This window comes from Erithacus rubecula (genome assembly GCF_903797595.1).
Source record: "Erithacus rubecula genome assembly, chromosome: Z".
In the NCBI taxonomy this organism is placed as follows: domain Eukaryota; kingdom Metazoa; phylum Chordata; class Aves; order Passeriformes; family Muscicapidae; genus Erithacus; species Erithacus rubecula.
In genome coordinates this window covers 10,848,130-10,868,419 of record NC_136661.1, presented here as the reverse complement: position 1 = coordinate 10,868,419, position 20,290 = coordinate 10,848,130, and the positions used below count along the sequence as shown (strand labels likewise).

Genomic DNA, 20,290 nt, shown 5'->3' with positions numbered 1-20,290 from the left:
TTCAACCTCTGTTAGCAGAGATAGGTCTGAAAACATGAGCACTCACAGTGATCCTCTCAAGAGCCTCTGAATACATGCAGGGCTTGCAAGCCAGCAGGAGAAGGGCAGGGCTTTGTCTGCTGGGGGGCAGTGGGCTGGTTAAAAGAGGCCTCTAGGGAGTGTGGCAACTGGAGCGGGCAATCAGGGGCATGGCACATCCATGGGGTGTGACAATCAGGGGTGTGGCACGTCTATGGGGCGTGGCAGTCAGGGGCGTGGTGATCAGGGGCGTGGCATGTCTATGGGGTGTGAGAATCAGGGGCATGGCACATCTCTGGGAGTGTGGCACGGCAGTTAGCACAGCCAGGGCAAGCAGGCAGGGCTGCAGGTTTTTCTCTTCTAGTAAGGTTTGCTGTGTGTTGTCTACAGTGTTTCTGTTGTTTTTTCTGTTGGTTTAGGGGTTTCTGTTAGTAATGGTTTTTACACATTTGAAAACTGTAGTGAGTACTAGGTGTGAATAACCAAATAGAACCCTCCAAAAAGGATGCATCTGTCCAGACCCCTTTCTGTGCAGTGTTTGAGCTTATCAGTGGTACCTGGGGGTGCTGCAGAAGAAGCCTGCCTGCAGTGTGAGCAGATGCATGATCTCCTTTTGCTGATGGCCAAGCTAAGGGAGGAAATCGAAAGACCAAGGAGTATTAGTTAAAGCGAAATAGACTGGTGGTGTTCAGCCCTCCCATCTTTGAGGGTGGCCCACCAGGAGTCGGAGGATTCCTATGCCTCCACTGTCAGGCAATAGAAGGGCACCTGGTGGATGAAGGGGAGGGGAAATGGGTCCCTGCTCAGGGAGGTAATAAAAAAAAATCCTTCCCCATCCGCTAGCCAGTTCAGAATAGGTGTGAGGCCCTGCATCTAGAAGCTAAGCCAAATGGTGTGAAGAAGCTGATCTTCCCAGTGAGCCTTCCAGTTATGCTTCACCTGTCAGATGCATCAGTCTACCATCAAACAGAAAAGAAGGGTAATAGTAGTAGGTGACTCCCTTCTGAGGGGAACAGAGGGCCCCATATGTCAACAGGACCCATCCCACAGGGCTGCCTCCCTGGGGCCTGGGTATGGGATGCCACTGAGAGACTCCCCAGACTGATCCAGCCCTCTGATTATTATCCACTGCTGGTACTCCAGGTTGGCAGTGATGAGATTGAAAAGAGGAGTGTCAGGGCAATTAAATGGGACTTTAGGGCACTGGGTCAAGTGGTTGATAGGACAGAGGCACAGGTAGTCTTTTCCTTTCTCAGTCCCCTTAGTGGCTGAGATAAACAATGAAAGGAATAGGAGAACTCATATCATTAACAAGTGGCTTGAGGGTTGGTGTCATCGGCAAAATTTCGGATGTTTTGATCATGGGGCAACTTTTATGGCTCCTGCCCTGCTGGAACTGGATGGGCTCCATCTCTCTGTTAAGGGCAAAAGGTTTTTAGCTCATGAGCTGGCAGAACTCGTTGAGAGGGCTTTAAACTGGGTTTGAAGGGGGAAGGGATGTAGCTGGGCTCTCTGGAATCAGGCCCAAGGGTGCTAAGCCTGAGTTAGGGGTGAAATCAGTGGCCTGCTGAGGTGCATGTACACCAATGCACACAGCAGGGGTAACAAACACGAAGAGCTGGAGGCTGTGGTTGAACAGCAAAGCTGTGGTGTCACCATCACAGAAACGTGGTGGGATGACTCATACAGCTGGAGCACTGCACTGGATAGCTAAAAGCTCTTCAGAAGAGACAGGAAAGGGAGAAGAGGTGGAGGGGCAGCCCCTCATATTAGGGCGGTTTTTGATGCCATAGGTAATGAAACCAGTGATGATGAAGTTGAATGCCTGTGGGTAAGAATTAAGGGGAAGGCCAACAAGGCTGAGCTCCTGCTGGGAGTCTGTTATCATGCACCAACCAGGGAGAAGAGGTGGACAACTTATTCTATAAACAGCTGGAGAATGTTTCAGGATCATCAGTTCTTGTTATTGTAGGTGACTTTAACCTAGCAGACATCTGCTGGAAACTAATACAGCAGAAAAGAGGCAGTCCAGGAAGTTCTTAGGTTGTGTGAAGGACAACTTTTAGTCGCAGCTGATGAGTGAGCCCACCAGGGCAGGGACTATGTCAGACCTGTTATTTGTAAATTGAGATGGGCTGGTGGGAGATGGGGTGGTTGGAGGTCATTTGGGGCACAGTGATTATGAAATTATAGAGTTCTTGATATTTGGTGAAATCAGGAGGAGCATCAATAAGACTTTTGCATTGTACTTCTGGAGGGCAGACTTTGGCCTATTTAGGAGACTTACTCAGGGAGTTCCTTGGGAAGCAGCCCTTAAAAACAAGGGAGTTATGAAAGGTGTACATGCCTCAAAACAGAGATCTTGAGGGTACAGGAACAGACTGTCCCTGTGTGCTGTAAGATGAGTCAACCAGACAAACATCCAGCCTGGATGGGCAATGAGGTTTTGAAGGAACTTAGGAATAAAAAGAAGATGTAGATCTTTGGAAGGATGGTCAGGTCTCTCACGAAGTATTTAAGGAGGCTGCTAGGGGGCTATAGGAAAAAAATATGGAGTCCAAAGCTCAGTTCAAACTTAAAATGGCGACTTCTGGAAAGGATAATAAGAAAAATGTTTTTACAAATACATTATTGGTAAAAAGAATGGTGAGACCAACCTTTTTCACTATTGGATGAGGGAGGGAACTTTGTAACTGCAGATGAGGAGAAGTCCAATGGCTCCTGGCCTGTGTCAGGAGCAGTGTGGCCAGCAGGAACAGGGATGTAATTCTTTCCCTTGGGGAAAGAATGGGAAAATGCAAGGCTGCACCTTGAGTGCTGTGTCCAATTCTGGGCCCCTCAGTTTAGGAAGGACATTGAGATGCTTGAACGTCCAGAGGAGAGCAACAAGGTGAGGGGCTTGAACAGAAGCAGAAACCCTGTGAGGAACTGGGGTTGTTCAGTCTGGATAAAAGAAGACTTATGGATGACCTTATCACTCTCTACAGCTCCCTGAAAGGTGCTTGTAGTCAGGTGGGGGTTGGTCTCTTTCTCCAGGCAGCAACTGACAGAACCAGAGGACACAGTGCTAAGCTGTGCCAAGGGAAATATAGGTTGGATATTGGGAAAAAGTTTTCATGGAAAGAGTGATAAAGACAAAAAGATAACTGGAGTTGTCTGCCCAGGGAGGTGGTGGAGTCACCATTCCTGGATGCGTTTTAAAAAATTTGGATGTGGCACTCAGTTTAGTTGAGGTGTTAGGGTATGGGTTGCACTCGATGATCCTGAAGGTCTCTTCCAACCTGGTAATTCTGTGACTTTGTTGTATTGCTGTCTGAGTGACAATTGTGCTTACTGATAAAATGCAATCTCTTTTGTCACTCACCTGTATAACCTGGGGTTAAGGATGTCAGGGGACTGGCAGCTCAGAGAGTTGTCCTAGCTGTTCTGATAGCTGAGATGTGATTAAAAGATTTTAAGAATAACATGGAGATTTTGTGTGAAGTATCTCTGGCGTGATTGAAAAAAACTCCACCACTCCATTTTGTTCAGAAAGTGTAGTGTAGTCCTGTTGGAACATGGCCATTCCTAGCCAAAGCAGACAGTGGATTTCCTGAGTAAAGAATTTATCTCTCACTCAGTGTTTCAGCATGTTGAAGTTTTTCTCATGTGGCTACACGGTGTGCAGTAGTGCCACTCCGCATTGTAGGTGATGCCTAGTTAGTCAGGTGGAGGCTGTAGTCACCCTGAAAAATATTAAAAGCTACCTAGGTCCTGGGATTTCACTCAAGATAGTTCATGACATAAGTAAGTTCAAAGTACTCAAAGTATTTTGCTTGCATGTCTGAATGATATGTCCCCTGTCATTGAAAACAATGAGGTTTTGATTATCTGATTGCATTTGGCCAATGTCACACAGGATGGGAGGGAGTGAAAACAGCCTGGTCCCTGGAGTTCCATAGAAAGTACACATTTAATTAAGTAAAATGTACATCTAGCAGAGGATTTTTATTCACAAGGGATTGCATACCACCTATCCTTGTAACTAGTGTCTGAACTTTCTCAGTCTTGTTTTTGAGATGGGAAGACCAAAACTACAGTTTTCCAGTTGTGTGAGCATTTTTGCTGTGTTAAAAAGTCCTTTTCTAGCAACTCCTTTCACTCAGTTCTCTTTTTGTACAATGCCGACATAATTCTGAAAAAATGTAAGCTCAATCTATAGCGATTCCAGGGCTTCATTCTTGGTTGTGAGTGTCATAATTTCAATATGTTTATATGAATTCCAGATTATTTTTTCACACATGCATCACTTTACCTGCATCTATGTTAAATACCATTGTCTATTTTAATGTCTACTACCCAGCCTCATATGTCTACTACCTCAGGCCTTCTCTCATTGTTTGCAGCTAGCTTTAGACAACTTATCATCATTCACATACTCTGTCATCTCAGTGTTCATTCCCTTTTCCAGGTCATTTGGAATATGTTCAATGGTATGGGTCCCAGTGCAAATTCCTTTAGGAATCCAGTGGTGGCCCCTCCTGTGTGTGAGCAAAATTGGTTTTGTTTCCTATTCTTTTAGTTGCTCTTCTGTCCACATGAGGATTTTTCCCTCTTTTCCTATTATTGCTTAATTTCTTGACCTACCATGGCCATATGATATGAGAAGTAAACTTTTGCCCCTCTTATCTGTTATTTAAGTACTGGAGTGTATTAACCAAAGATGTTATAGGGGATGTTGCATAGCCAGACAAAATTTATACTGAAATACAAGTCTTCTGAACTACAGAGAAAAAAAATTAGTTAATAAAAAAATATATAGGGAATCTCTTCTGTGCAGTATGCACTACAAACTGCAAGGTTTCAAACTATGGATACATCCAGTGTAATATGTGCACACACTTGTGTCACAGGAAATGCTGGTGATATTCCTACTTGGGCTGAATGCTCTTGAATCTGCTTTACATCTGCAAAGCAGTAGCACCTGTTTACTATTTGTTCAGATGTGTTTTTTGTTCGTACTGCAAAGAGTGTGAGCTATCTAAAATCTTAATTCATCCTGGGATTTGTGGCTTTTCTTAATACAGACTTTTCAGACTTTTCTGTCAAGAAGGTTGCAATTAAACTTGGAGATTTTTGTGATTATATTTTCCTTGTCCTACACTGCTACATTATATTAGCAGAAATAGACATTTAGCTATAGAGAATGCTGCTATTTTTATTTTTTCCTTTGGGAAATATACAAAAAAATATAGATATCTTTTAACATCCTTGTTTTGCAGATGTAGAAACAACGGTAGAAGCTTCATTTGCTTCTGTTTTCCTTAAAGGACACTGATTATATGCAGCTGCTTATAAAAGAATGTTTTTGTTACTGGGTAGGATATTGGAAAATTGTAGGCATGGCCACTCTGATATTCCCATGGCTGTTCAGATTACTCTTTGGTCAGGGCTCTGTCTCCCAAATAAATAATAAATTAGCATTCTTTTGTCTTTCTCCAAAGTTTTTGCTCAGTACCCAACCTTGCCTCCCACATGCTTTTATTGTAGACCACAGTGTACAGAAATATAGCATACTTCAAGCAACATCATTTTCGGCCCTTTGAGTTTGTGGTCAGGACCTTGCTAAGTGGCATGTTAGAGAGAACTGGGTTCTCTTTGATCTCTTACCAGCCAAGAAAACTCATTCTCAACATCAGTCATTTTCATCATTTTAATCATACAGTGAAGGCACAATATTTTATTTTTAGATGTACTGTCTATTTATGTTGCCTCACTTAAAAGTTTCTACCAATTGCTTGAGCTAGTCTCAGTGAATGAAAGAAGGAAAGCTAGACAAATGAGAAGTGGAATTGGTCTATATTTATTAGATCTGGAAAAAAAAAAAAAAAGACTATTGATACAGAATATGCATAGTCTTTCTTTTAAATACCAGCTGAAAATTGACACTTTATTTAGTTTATCTTCTTTTTTCTGACAGTTAAAAATTGGATATCAATGTTTAAATGAGTATACTCTTATTAAACTCATTATATTTAATAAAGTGTTTCCACAAATTTGTCTTTTAGATTAATTTAAAGAGCAAGCCTTTCTTTAAAACAGCAGGTTCAGATTGTGTCTTTTAGTTTCTTTAACTTGCAATTTTGCAACATGTGAGTGTGGACTTGGACTATTTGCTTTGCAAAGTAAAAAGCAAAGGATTTAAGTGAATCATAGGCAATATTTGCAATGAAAGTTACAAATCTGAATTTTCCAGCTGTCCTACCATGTGTTGCAATGACTTTTTGCTGTTGTCTGTGCTATTTTTGTATTTGGTTCCATTAGAAAAGCCTTTTTTTTTTCCCTATTTGCTCCTGATTGAATATTAAATATTTTAGAGGCTATCTGTGAAACTGTTGGAAACATCATAAGACTTAGACAGATAAGCAAAGTGGTTTTATAGCCACGGTACAGGAAGATGAGAGCTTCTGATAGGCATCTAAAGCTGTAAAATGCAGTAAAACTGGATCAACGCTTCTTTTCTTCTCTTACCATGTAGTATTGCAGGCATCAAAGGATCGTGAAGTTGTTTTGGTTTGCAGAAGTAGTAGAAGAATTTTAAATGTTTCGAGTTGTACAGAAAATAAATGGATTTTCAGACATTTTTGTGGTTTTCATGGTAGTCAGATAATTTAGTATTTTTTAATTTTAGATAAGTTTCTGGTAGGTAACTAGGATTGCATGAGCTAAGAAACAGATGATTGATTCTCAAGCATGCATTGATCAGCATGATAGAAATATAAAAAACATTTGCTTCCTGTTTTCCAGCTCCAGAAATCATTGTCCAGTTGGATAGATGAACTGATGAGTTAAGCAGAAGGCTGCTCTACGTGTATGCAAAAATATGTAGGAAGACAGTTTTTTTCTGGAAGAGCTACTCTCCTAACATTAAATGATGTTTTAAATCAGGAGTACACATGGGATACTGAATGAGGTCAGAGAGGTTTTTTGAAAGGTGAGGAGGAATAAAACAGGGCTAAGCACATTGCAGCATTTTTAGTGGTCCTCCCTAAGCTTAGGAAGTGAAGTGAAAGAACAGATTGCTGGGCAAAGTAAGAAGTTTTGGGTTATCTTTTCTGTTTTATGTTGAATCTTCTGTTAGTAACTGCGTCTTGGATGTACTTAGTACGGCAAAAATTGTCATCTTGTACCATTTCTGTAAATCGTAGGGGCTTTTCTAAGGTTTAAAATTGTATGACTAAGGCAGGAAATAATGTAAGTGTCAGATTCTGATTTCAATGTGAATCCATTATTTCAGTTACTGTCCTCTTGGTTTACATTGTGGTATAAGTGGAAAAACAGTCCTAAGGAAATAACTGACCTGTCTGCACACACTGATCTGTGCATTGGAAGTCATTGCTAGTACTAATTAATGTTACCATTGCTTTATTCTACCTCTCCTTTAAAGAATAGCACTCAAAGTAAACTACAGGATAGGCTAGAAATTATTTATGGTGCTCGTGGTTTTGTGAAATCATAGTTTAACCTGAATTTGAAGCATATATATACAAAGAGAGGAGGGCAACCAAGGTGGTGGAAGACTTGAAGTGTAAGACTTGAGATGAGTGGCTGAGATTGCTGGGTTTGCTCAGCTTGGAGAAGTCTGAGGTGTGACCTCAGGGCAGCCTACATCCTCCTCAGGGGGCAAAGCAGAGGGGCTGGTGCTGATCCCCCTGTCTGTGCCTGCTGACCGGGCATGAGGAGATGGACTGACACTGCCTCAGGAGAACTGAACACTGGGCATTACAGGGAGGTTCTTCACTGAAGCAGGCTCCCCAGGGAGTGTCACAACTCCACGCCTGTCGGAGCTCATGGAGCATCTGAACCACTTTTGGTTACGTGGTTATGTTTTGGGTAGTTCTCTGAGGAGCAGGGAGTTGGAGTCTACAATCCACACGAGTCCTTTCCTACTTGAGATACGCTTTGGTGCTCGGACTCTCTACTTAGTTTTTGTGGAAGTTTTGGCCCATTCAGTTCAGTACATAAAGGGATTAATATAATAGAAGTTGTATAAATGTAATTCAATATAGCTTTATTTTATTAATTTTTTATTTGCCTCTCCTGAACTAGATGTAATTTGGTTACACATCTTGTGAAAGACCACACCAAAAATCTGTCCAGTTCATTGTTCTGAGAGTAGAAGTTGTGTAGGACAGAGTACATGAGGGCAAGCACATAAATACACTTCTCTTGTGTGGCCCTCACAGCCCACTTCTAAACTTTAGGCTGTGATTTTGGATGTAGGAATTCTTGAGGGATTTTTCTTCCAGTTTTTGAATCCTTTTATTACTCAATCTGCATAAATTTTTGGCACCCACAGCATTCCATGTGAAGGAATTCCACACTTGAGTTTGGTTTTTAATAAGAAAATATATACTATCATTTTTTTTTTGATACATGACATCCTCATTTGTTCAATGCCCTTATTGGGAAAGACTTGTTCCTTAGTCAGTTTCCCATGGCCACACAATATCTTAGACCTCTGTCATTTCTTTTGTCATTTGTCCATTTTTGAGGATCAAGAATCCTATATATTTAGTCATTTTTCACATGGAGGTTGTTCTATAGCTTTAGTCTTCCTTGTTTCACTACTTTGTATCTTGCATGGCTTTTCTGTGTCTATTTTGTAGCATGGGAGCCAAAACTGCACAGTGAGACTCATGTGAGACACAAGAAGGGGCTCAGTGGTGGCATAGTGTCCTGTTTGTTGCTAGTTTTAGTATTGTGATTGCTTTTCTGGACAGCCTCTGGACCACGCTTCTTCATTAAAACTTCACAAACACTTCCCTAAATATCGATAGTTGAGAGCAAGTTCCGTTATTTATGTGGAATGTTGGCTTTTCCCCTTCATGTTTCATTACTTTCCCTTTTGCTGTACTTAAATTTGTGTATTAGCAAGACTTAGTGCACTGAAAGATTGTTCACTTTTCCTAAAAAGTCCAGGATATTCTCTGGTCAACAGTCAGGATATTACTTATGTACTTACCCAGCAGTAAATTTTCCAACATCCTGCCTGAAGAGTATGCTATGGAATGTTCAAATTATCAAAATGGCAATTATTTTTGCAAATGTAGCCAACGTTTTGACTGATGCTTTCTGAGCATCTTGTGTAGATTTTTCAGTGTTAATGACAGAGTTAATGGCCTTTGAAAAAATCAGTTTTCTTGAGGGTGCAGATTAGCTATTGAAAATTGCATAACAATTTTCATCCTAATTTGAAATAAGTATATGTATAGAAGCAATGTATGACAATAGAAGTAAAAAAGCTATGCTGAAGTTTCTGTAAGGGGCAAAAGATCAGACTTCTAAAGTATTTACTTTGGTGGGTGGTGAGAGCTGGCTACCTCAATTCCTTTAAAAATTTGATCCTGAAGCCATTTTTAAAGTATCAATACAAACGATTTCTTGAACTATGCTGTAAACTCCAAAATCACTTACCAAGGGCAACGTCTTCCCAAGGACTTAGCTTTTACTATAGAGATATAAAAGCTATTTGAATATTAATTGGTGACATAGAACTCCAACCAAACCTCTAAAGTCTTTAGACAAATTCATTTTGCCATTAAATATTTGAAAATAAATATCTTAATGAAAGGTTACTTAGGTTTTCTTAACTAACAAGGTTTTCTTAACTAATACAAGTTTTATGATTTCCCAAGAGACTACTTAAAAAAGAAGTATAGCTACTGGTGAGGCTCCAAAGTTGAGCTTCAGGAAATAGTGGCTTCTGTTTGACAATAATAAAATTCATGGGAAAGGCTGTGAGACTCTCTTTCAAGGTAAAAACAAAGCCTTATTTCATTAGCCACTGATATACTGATCCAACAGCAAAAAAATAAAATGTTTAGCCTCTAGGCAAGCAAAAGCATAATTTTTATATGTAAGTCTATAAGGACAGTATGCAGACTTGTGAAGTCTGGCTTGATTACAGAGCGTAATAAAAGGCATCTGTCCTTTGCTGAATTAGTCCACAAGGCTGTTATCACTGTCAACCATAATGGAAAAAATAAATAAAAACACCCCCACAATACAGAACAAATGCAGAAAAAAAACTGCTTAAATGCTATGGGAGTGAATATTTTATCTTAAAAAAGGAAACAAAACCAATATGACTTTTTCAGTCTGCAAAATCAGAAATTCATGAGGCAAGGGAGAAGACAGCCCAGGCATTTAGGATTTCACCTGCACCAACAAAATCTGAAAGCAGAGGTAGAAACTTACCAGGCAGGCTGAAGAGAAGGAAGAATATGGATAAATGCAGCAGGAGGAATATCTGAGTTTAAACAGCAAGTCGTTGGATGGGAAGAAAAGAATTAATGTCAAGCAAAATCTTTGTTTGTAATAGTTCTGTATCTGGTGCTTATGTAATGAACTGTCAGTGCTGTAATCCTTGTAGAGAGCATTCAAACAAGCATCAGGCTGTTTTCCATGACCAAAACGTCTGAGAAAGTTGACTTGTGCTGTCTGGAAAACACTGCACTTCCCTGAATAATAGACAATACATTTCTTTGGCATAAGACAAGAGTTTGCAATGGGTCAATTAACATGACTGACAGAGTTCTGTTTATAACAGCTCAACGTGAAGGAATTTATCCATTTCTCTTCAAGAAATTTTGCTGAAAGTTGATATTTCACCAAATAACTTCAACTTCATGCTCTGGTAAAAGCATTTTTTTTTTTCATTTAGGAGTCTAGTTTTTTACCTGGACCAAATCAGAGTGTTTGAAAACTATTTTATCTCCTTGAATCTTATTTTAAATCTCATACATGGCATTCTAAGGATGTTTTGCAAAGTATATCTAAAAATACAATCTTTCATACCATTTACTTGAAGCATTTTAAATAGTTTATCTTGTGTAATGTTATGATTCCACATACTGTATGCAGCTCAGCAAGCAGGAGCATATTCTACATGCTAAACTTTAAAATCAGAAATGCAGGTTCTCATAATTTTGTCTTTAGACCAAGCTTTGAAATTGGAAACCTTAGTTGAGACATAAGGTTTAAAAAGCATGATTCTCTTTTTTGATCTGACGAATGTCTTTCATTATGCTTAAGAAGGTAGATGGCAAAGAGTAGTCAAGGAGGAGTAGCAAAGCAAATGACACAATAATGACAGAATAACACATAACACAATGATGTTGAAAAGTAAGCAGTATTAATCTTTAAACTGTTTCATATTTTCCACATGGCTGTATGAGGATTTATCTTCCAGGAGAGATTCTGCTGGAGTTACTTATGAGGATTTCCTTGTTTTCGTAGGGGTTTAAGGTTTATTTTCTTTTTTAGATCAGCTTCAGTGCTTCTTGATCTAAGATGCGCTGAGTGATCTCCAGTCTGTGTTTGCATACTCAAACAAGTAGCCCCTTTTATATCCTTATTTATCTGGGAACATTATACAAGTCTGATGTAGACAGGGAAGTTGGATATGCACAAATCTGTTTCTTAAAGAAAATAAACTCCAAGTGTAAAGTCCAGTAAGAAAATGGAAACTTTGCAAGTCCTTAATAAAAAATAGAGAAATTGTGTCCTAGCATTTCCTTTCCCAGCTTTCTGTTCCTCTTTTCATTAGATGTATATTTGCTTTACTGTGTTGTGCAGAATTTACTCATTTTAGAAATACCTAGTTCTGCTTCCTATTGGCTCTTACATGATCATTGTACATCTCATGGTTCTTATCCAAAAATCCATCAGCCAAGTCATTCAGATTCCCTAAAGTAATTGAAAACCATCTCTTTTGGAAAGAAACTAGAAAATTAATCTTAGTTTCTCTCCATCATCTAGTGTGTCTTCTTATCTGATTAAAGTTGCCTTCTGTTAGTCACTGGTAAAGTGCTGTAGCTGATACAATTAATATAAAACTTCTAGATTTGATGTCTTGAACTCTTATTTTATTTATGACAGTTGATATGGAAGTTGGTTTGGATGTTTCTGGGCTGTCCATCTGGCTCACTTTCTCCCTGTTGGTTTCAATAGCGCAGTAGTCTCCTAGTCATCCCTGGTCAATGCGTTTTAATTCTCTTTCCTGAGCTCCCTCCTATAAGGAGCTTTAGGTTTCCTTTTGAGAGGGAATGTGCACATGGTTGACATTTCAGTTTTTGACAGTATCTGAATATGGGGCCACTTCAAACACAGCTCCTCCAAAGACAGTATGAAGATATGCCATGGAAGAAGCTTGCTGAACAGATGTGGATTTTTGTGACCACAGTCAGCTCAGCCCAGGGAGACAGCTCTGTTGTGGATACAGGTCTGAACCTGGGACATGTTCCCTGTAGTGACCTAAGAGAATTAAGAGTAGTAGCATTGACTCAGGGGATTTTTCTATCCTATATTCCTACCTGGAAAAAGATATAGGCATTTGTGTGAGCAAATTTAGCAATTCCAATCCTTAACATTCTTAATACAGGTATATGGTATACACATATAATATCTGTGTACAAAATGAGTCTGGTTATCTGGACTCTGGTGTCACATTTTCCACTGGTAAGTTTTAAAATGCAGTTCAAGTTCAGAGTTAAATACATCCATTGAATCATAGCACAGATCTTTGCACATATATACAACAAATTGTTTATATCCAGTAGGGAAAAAATAAATGGGTGATGCTGCTTTGTTTTCCAACAGAGTTCTAAAAATTACCTCATGAATATTCAATGTACCTAACGTAGTTTACTGTTTGATTAAGGTCTTGGCATTGACAAGAGGACATCTTTACCTCAGAGCAATTCTTCTCCATGGGATGATGCACTTTTCAATATATCCATACATGCAGCAATAAGACATGGAAAATGGAAATTACTAACTGGATATCCAGGTAACAAAATAACTCCTTTTTGTACAGTGTGTTCTATTCCCACCACCACAAACGTAATTTAATTTTGTTTCATGTATTTTAATTTCTTTTAGTAATTCTGCTAACTTCTTCATTTCTTCACCACATGCAAAAATCTAGAATGAGCACTTCTAAAATCCAATGTATTTTTTTTTTTTCATTTTCCAAGTGTTTTGTCTGGAAGTTACTTGAACTGTAAGGAAAAGACTGACGTAGAATATCTCAAATTGGGAGGGACCCATAAGGATCATATAATCCAAGAAGAAGGTCCACTAAATTATTTGATATGAAATAAAGTTTCATGGAATTTTGAATCTCAGTGGTTCATTAGGGTTTTTTTTGCATAAATGAGACTCCTGTTTAGGTAGCCCTGGACTGGAGAAACTCTGGTGCAGGGCTAGAGTTAAGGTGTGCAGCAAGAGTCACTGTGCAGGGGCTTGTCAAGAGACATCATCAATTATTGCAGAACTCTGTGTCTTCACCCTGTTGCTCTGTACGTCAGTAATGACCCTTGGTCTGTTCCTGTTCTGTAGGCTGCAGTCATTGGTTCCCTCCACCGTCTTTGTTCAATGAGTCACACATTCAATCGTCTGATCCATCATCAAAGAGACTTTGGCTGTTTGATATTGTTCATGATCCTGAAGAGAAGTATGATGTGTCTGAAAAATACCCTAATGTGGTAGAAAAACTACTCTCACGGCTTCAGTATTACCACAAACGTTCAGTGCCTGTGTTCTACCCTGATGAGGATCCCAACTGTGATCCAGCAGCAACTGGAGCTTGGGGTCCTTGGGCATAGTGCACACAGCTTGGCATCCTGCAATATACCTCTGTAGCAGAGTCTGGTTTATGGACTCAGAGCCCTAATCATGTATTTTATACTTTCTTTAATACACTGTTGTCAATTGTGACCTTATTCTTTGAATAATCCAAGTATTTCTTATTCTTGAATTAGAAATATTCTCTCATTCCAAAAACTGCATGTGAAATGTTAGTAAATTTTTAAAAAAATATTCTTTGTCTGGAATATACTTTTAGTGCTAAAGAAAAACATTGCCTCCTTCCTTGAAAGAAATTGAATTCCTTGCAAGGAATCACGGCAGCAGGGACATCCAAAATTAATCAGTCTTGTGGAATATACTGAATTCTGGTTTCATCTTTTGCCTTTAACATGTACTTCCATCCAGAAAAGGGAAGAGTAAAAAAAGAAAACTTCAAAAATACAACAAAATCTCTATTTCTTGTTCACTCTTAATGTATCAGACCAGAGTAGAGAATGATGATCAACTGGAGTGCAGGGCTGTGGGGCAGAAGGATCTTGACAGGCTGAAAAAATGGGTGAACAAAGATTTCATTAATTTCAACAATTGCAGAGTCCTCCACTTGGGGTGGAACAACTGCATTCGGGAGAATATGCTGGGCCATGACCAGATGGAAAACATTTTCACAGGGAAAAATTCTAGGCATCCTTCTGGACAAGAATTAGGACAAGAGTTGCCATTTTCTCTCTAGGTGAAGAAAATCAGCCACATGTTGTTCCATGTAAATGAGAATGTAGCCAGCAGCTAGGGGAAGTCTTAATTCCTTTCTTTATGTGCTAGAGCATCGCATCACATTTTGAGCTTCCCTATACAGGAAAAGTATTGATGAGTTGGAGTTAGTTCAGTGGAGTGGTGTGAATATGATCATGGGGAGGATAAAAAAATGGGTTAGTTTATGCTGGTGAGGAAAAGGGTTGCTGTCTTCAGCTACCTAATGTGAAAGCATAGAGAAGATGAAGCCAGACTCTTCTCAGAGATGCACAAAGATGAAAAGCACACAGGGAGCATGTGGAGTTCCAATGCAATATAAGGAAAGGGAAAATAAATCACACCATGAGTTTAATTAAATATGGAAATGTGAGACTCTGGCAACCCTAATCCTGGGGATGTTCAGTCTTTGGTTGGAGAATTTTCTGAACAATTCTATCCGTGAAGCTGTACCAAATTTGAAGATGGCCCAGTTTGGTAAAGATGCTGAGGAACAACCAGTGACCTCCAAAGGCCCCTTTCTGCAGGAATTACTCAGCAATTCTGTGATGAACAAAACCTTACTTTTATTACCTGCCTGGTAAGTACTCTGTCTTTATTACCATAGTGGAGTCTGTTTTCATCCTGAAGTGGGCTCTGAGCCATGAAGAAACCAAGCCATGCAACATTTCTCAGTTGCTTATCAAACTGGTGCAAGATAACCTGCCAGCTCTCTATGAGTGTCTCATTCCCTTAGTTCTGGTACTGCTTCTCAGTGTCCTTGTCAGGATGCAGAGCTCAATCTGTCATCATCTCCAGAAAGCAGGAATCTAATTGCCTTTTTCCTGGCTCCAGGACCAACTCATATATATTGCACTAAAATTTTGCACAACTTTTCAGTTTTCTCTAGGAAGGCTTGTACTAATTGTTAGCAAACAGATTAATGAAGAGAAAGGCTTGACAAAATCTGTGCGTTAAAAAAAAGTAAAAAAATAAAATGTCTGAGAAAAAGCTGAAACAAGAAAACTGAGAATGCATACATTTTGTAATACAGGTGATTCTTCAATACACTGTCTTAAATCTAATCTTAAATGCTTGTCTTTTCTACCTTTGATCTTTTTTCTACAAGTAGAAGTGAAGCTAAAGCTCTCCAGAAGCCTGTTCAGCTTTTTATCTTTCTCCCAAAGAGCTTTTTGTTTCTCTTGCTCCTTTGTCACTTCTACTCCCTTATGTCAGTATTTTTAAAATTCTGTTTCATTCACTGTCTTCAGCCTTGGAGACAAGGAGAAAAGTAGTTTCAAAAAAAGTAATTTTCGTGTAATAGACAATATATTTTCTCTGTGGTTTAATTGGATATATTCCCATGGAATCCTGTTTCAGACCAAGTTTCAACTTCCTTCTCCATTCATCCATCAGTGGCTGAAAGCAATTGGTTGCAGCAGGATATGACTGGGTAAGCTTTTCAGATTGTTCCTCACCTTCTAAGTAATCACTCTGAATCTCAAAGACTAATTTCTCTTCCATTAGGTTGCACCAACCTTTCCATTGGGGCTCTCGGGCATAGTGCTCAGCTTTACAATACTTTCTAAACTGTTGATATTCACACAATCATGTGTTTCCACAGTTATCTAGAAACTGGGAGAATCATCTGATTGTTACCTGACTCCAGGTAATTTATATTTTCTTTGGTAAAACATGTCTGCTATGACAGAAGCTCCTACTATACTGCAGTTAGTAACTTTCATAGGAACTAATATATTTAAAACATTAAATTAAAAGCATTGTATGTTCTGTAGAAGTAGTTTCCAAATTGGTACTTGATCATATCTCCTTCCATTTCATGAACCACATTTAGGCTTTTCTTTCTGTTGTGTGCTGTTAACTCAGTTCCTGCTCAGGTTTTAGCTGACACACAGCTCATACAAAGACCTGATGTTTCTGGGACCAGCGCTGCAAGATCCAAGTGAGAGCAGCACATGGGCAGCCCACAGGAAGGGCTCCGGTCATTACAAAGCCATTACTTGTCTGCTGCAGACATAATCCTTCCTACTTATTGTCAATTCCTTCTTGACATGATTCCTTATGAGAATCATGTAGACCAAACTTTAAAGCTGGAAGTTGTAAATATCACAGGTTGCCCAAAAACACCTCTGAAGCATATCTAATATCTGCCAGTCTGCTGAGGTTTTCATGCTTCCTGATGGAGTACATGGGAGGCCTGCACTGTGACAGAAGAGAAAGGATGAGCACTCTCATCAGCAACTCTGGGAGTATTTTGATTATAATTGGAAGTTACGACTTACAAAACTTGTGAGTTAAAGAACCTCATTAATTAAGGAATGAATTTGTGAATTCCCATGTTAGTCTCATTTGAAGGGGATTGAGCCTTTGTTTGATGTGTGTGTTTGTTTCCTTTCCTAATGAGCTCATAAAATAATTTACTGACCATGTTGTCCTGTAAATTAGTGAGATCCAATCAGACTATGGCAATCTCGGCTTCAGAGCGCACCAACATTTCACTTTTGAGCTTTTGAAGATTCTTTATGATAACTGAGGCTCAGGATCTGTTATATGCTGGCCACATCAAGGGAGGGAAAATGTAAGCAACAAAACCTTTTTATAAGTTTTATATTACATTGTCAAAGGTTGCATCTTCCTTCAGTAGTTCCAGAAAAACCTTTATTGCATTCCCTTTTCTAACTGTTGCAGTCAGTTTATTTTATGGCAATAAAATAATTTATATTAGTTTGTAACTTACTTGTTTAGTGCAACTGAAAATTACATGTTCTAATTGTAGCATACAGTGAGTAGCTCGAGTCTGGGATTCTGAAAGAGTATACTGTTAAATTACCTTTTGTGACCTTAAGATCTACTATTTTTGTGTGTGTCCTAATGATACAAATTTATTTTTGAGATAAATCATCTGAAGAGCAGAAGTTCTGTTAGTTCTTATTCATCCAGAATGTTTTGGTATAGTTTATTTGTGCAATCAAATGCAAATGGAGACATTGATAGCCATTCCCCAGTATACAAGGCAAGTAGTCCAAGGAATTTATGTTATCCTCACTCTTTTTCCATAGTGCATGTTTATTTAGTGCCCTATGTACACATGCAGACAGGTAAGTTTAGATAGCTAACTGTTCTCAGTCAGTATCACATATAACATTTTAGCTTATAGTCAGCATTACAAGATGTGATTGTTGCAATAACAAGGGACTGGACTGAGGGTGGAGGGAAATTTCTGCCCTACATTCTTGTGTCTCCTTCAGCTTTCAGCACTTGTATTACATGAGAAAAAATGTTGTCTTACCCACAGAAGTGGAAACTTCTGTCAATTGTATTTTTAACTGGATTTTATATGCTGATATCTAGTTTCATGGAAAATAAAAAAATCACCTAAATTGTAATAGCTTGAGTACTTAATGACATTGACTCCCATCAATGTCAGCTTCTTGGCAAAAGTCAGTAAAGAATAAAAAATTTCTAATTTTAATTTCAGAGGTAAGCAGAGCTTTTATGTGTTCTCTTTTCTCCATGTCCTGCAATCTGCATTTTAATGTCCTGCTGATATTCTAATTTACATATTTAATTTACTAGAAAGTGACTGTGACATATCATTGTCTCACACAGGTATTCAATTCACCCTCTGTTTTCTCTTGTTATGTTTTAAAATCCAAAGATTCACTGTATTCTCAGCTACAGTGGACATAAATTGTTTTTCTAATTGTTTTCCATGGGTGGTCCTTCATAAAAAATTTTAATTGAACTATGTTAGGGAAAAAAACATCTGGCTGACACGTTTAGATTGGCATCTGCAAAGAGTTGTATACTGTTAAGTTGTTTCGAATTGGGAAATAGAGAATTCTTTATATGTTTTGTGGTTACTTGAGTAACATTCAAAAATGCAAGTATTTTGAACTCTAAATAAAACTTAATTTCATCCCTTTCCAGTTTAAGACTCATTCTTAATCTAGCAAACATCTGAGCATTATGCATTCAAAAGTCTTAACATTTGTGCTTTAGAAATTATTTAAGCTCCAGAAAAGTGACCAAGTTTAGGAAGCATTCTGACACTGGCTACTCTTTTGCATTGCTTATTTATAAAAAAGATGTACAGAGTCAAGGAGTGGGTGATTTTATAAGCACAACAGAAGACCTGGATCTTCTCTTGAGTCAAAGGCCCTATATTCAGTCTGAAAATAATTTGTCCAACTTTCCTAAGGTTGATAAATGAGTCTTGGATAAAGATCTGAGTTTAATCCTCTTCAGAATCTCTGAACAGAAGAACCCAGAGTTTAAACACTTGTGTGGTCTGTGTGGATTTGAAGCTCCACTACCACTCCCTGTTGGCCTCTGCGAATTTGCCTTTCATCTTACTTTCTGACAAAGTGGTTTAGTTAGAAAGACTACTAGCAATATACCTAAAACTGTTCCATGCTTTCAGTAAAAGAGCATGAAGTTACAGATAGAGTCCTGTTAGACCTGTGCCACCCTATTGCCGCCTTACCAAAGGGTCCTGATGGAAGGGCTGATGGTGATAGAGCCACTGATAGGGCTTCTATCCACGTGTGGTGGAGTTTGGCACACAAGGACATGCAGTCAGTATGTGTAGCCATGTTTTAATCCTAGGGCCAGGGACCCCAAATGACAAAGAGGCAACTCAATCATGAAACACTTAAAGTCAAAATGGAAGATTACTTGACAAATAAAAAAGATACAATGTCAAGCACTACCAGGGGATCCAGAATCTAGCCACGGGTTAGGGCTGTCCTAAATGCAGGAACACTAAACCATTTCCAAGATGTAGCAGCTATTAAGGGAGAATTTGTTTTCCTGCCTACCTGCTCCTTTGGCAGCCCACCACAGGCCTGCTCCAGCTGGACCCTGTGTCTCCCTCCTAACATTAACCTTAGCTCTGGCACGATGGAGAGGTCAGAGGACCATTTCTCCAGCCCAGCCCTTCCCTTGGCAGTCCCTTTGGAGTCCCACCCCAAGTAGACCCATAGGTTTCTTGTCTCTCTAGCTATAAATAAAATACATAAAATATATAAAAAGCTGAGGTTTGTTATGGGGAAGTAGTGCTTTTGCTAAGAGAAGGGGAAAAAAAATCTTGCCAGTTCTAAGTTTGAGGAGGTTAGGCAGTATTTTTGCCAGCGGGTTTCCAGCTGAATGTTTTAACTCTTTCAGCTTACATCTTTGTCAGCGGCAGGCAGTGGATGCAATTTTGTTTCAAACTGGGTTATTATGTGGAAAGATCCTGGTTGAATATATGGCATAAGGAATTCCCCTGGGGTCCCAAGCTACTGCTTCTGAATCCAGTGCTCTCCCGTCTTCTTCCAGTGCCTTACAATTCATGTATGAGCTCATCTACATCGAGCAGAACTGCTACAAGGAACAGTAAAAAACTTTTTTGGCACAGAGCAGTTGGAATGAGTCAGCCATCCAACCACGGGCAGGATCAGTGACAGTCCTTGTGATAATTGCATACCGTGGTTAGCAGAGGCAAAGAGGATGATGCAGTGCTTCTTGTTGTGTTAGTGTTCCCTCCTGAGAGTGTTGCTTTTGTGGGGTGGAGTGCAGAGATACTGGAAAGGTTGGCGATACAGCTGCTGCCAAGTTTCAAAGTGACTACCGGCTGCCATCATCAAAGCAGTTACCGGATGTTGATCTCCTAATCCTGGCTAAACTCAATAGCAATAAAGGCAGTTTTATTTTTTTCCTGCAGGACTATAGTTAGAAAAAAAAAGTATAGTCTGAATAGCTAGATTTGGATCTAAGGAATGCAGTGTTTATTTGGGCGAATCTTCAAAAGCCACAACAAGGTACTGCACCAAAGCCACAGTTCTGGGCTTCTAGATTTTGGCATTCAGGACAGTGATAAAAATAAAAAAGCCCTGTCTTTCTTTTCAGCTAT

General features: G+C 39.2%; 1 protein-coding gene across 2 annotated transcripts in view; it reads left to right on the top strand.

The window, feature by feature from the left end:
* The window catches only part of ARSB (arylsulfatase B), a 61,832-nt gene extending 48,048 nt beyond the window's left edge, over positions 1-13,784 (top strand). The window contains exons 7-8 of one of the 2 annotated variants that reach the window (XM_079330200.1): positions 12,722-12,850; positions 13,402-13,784. In XM_079330200.1, coding sequence (XP_079186326.1) covers positions 12,722-12,850; positions 13,402-13,667 — 395 coding nt within the window. In that variant the 3' untranslated portion in view covers positions 13,668-13,784. Of the gene's footprint in view, positions 1-12,141; positions 12,285-12,721; positions 12,851-13,401 lie in introns of those variants that run through there. The other variant, XM_079330201.1, reaches the window with a different exon arrangement.
* The last annotated feature ends 6,506 nt before the right edge of the window (positions 13,785-20,290 follow it).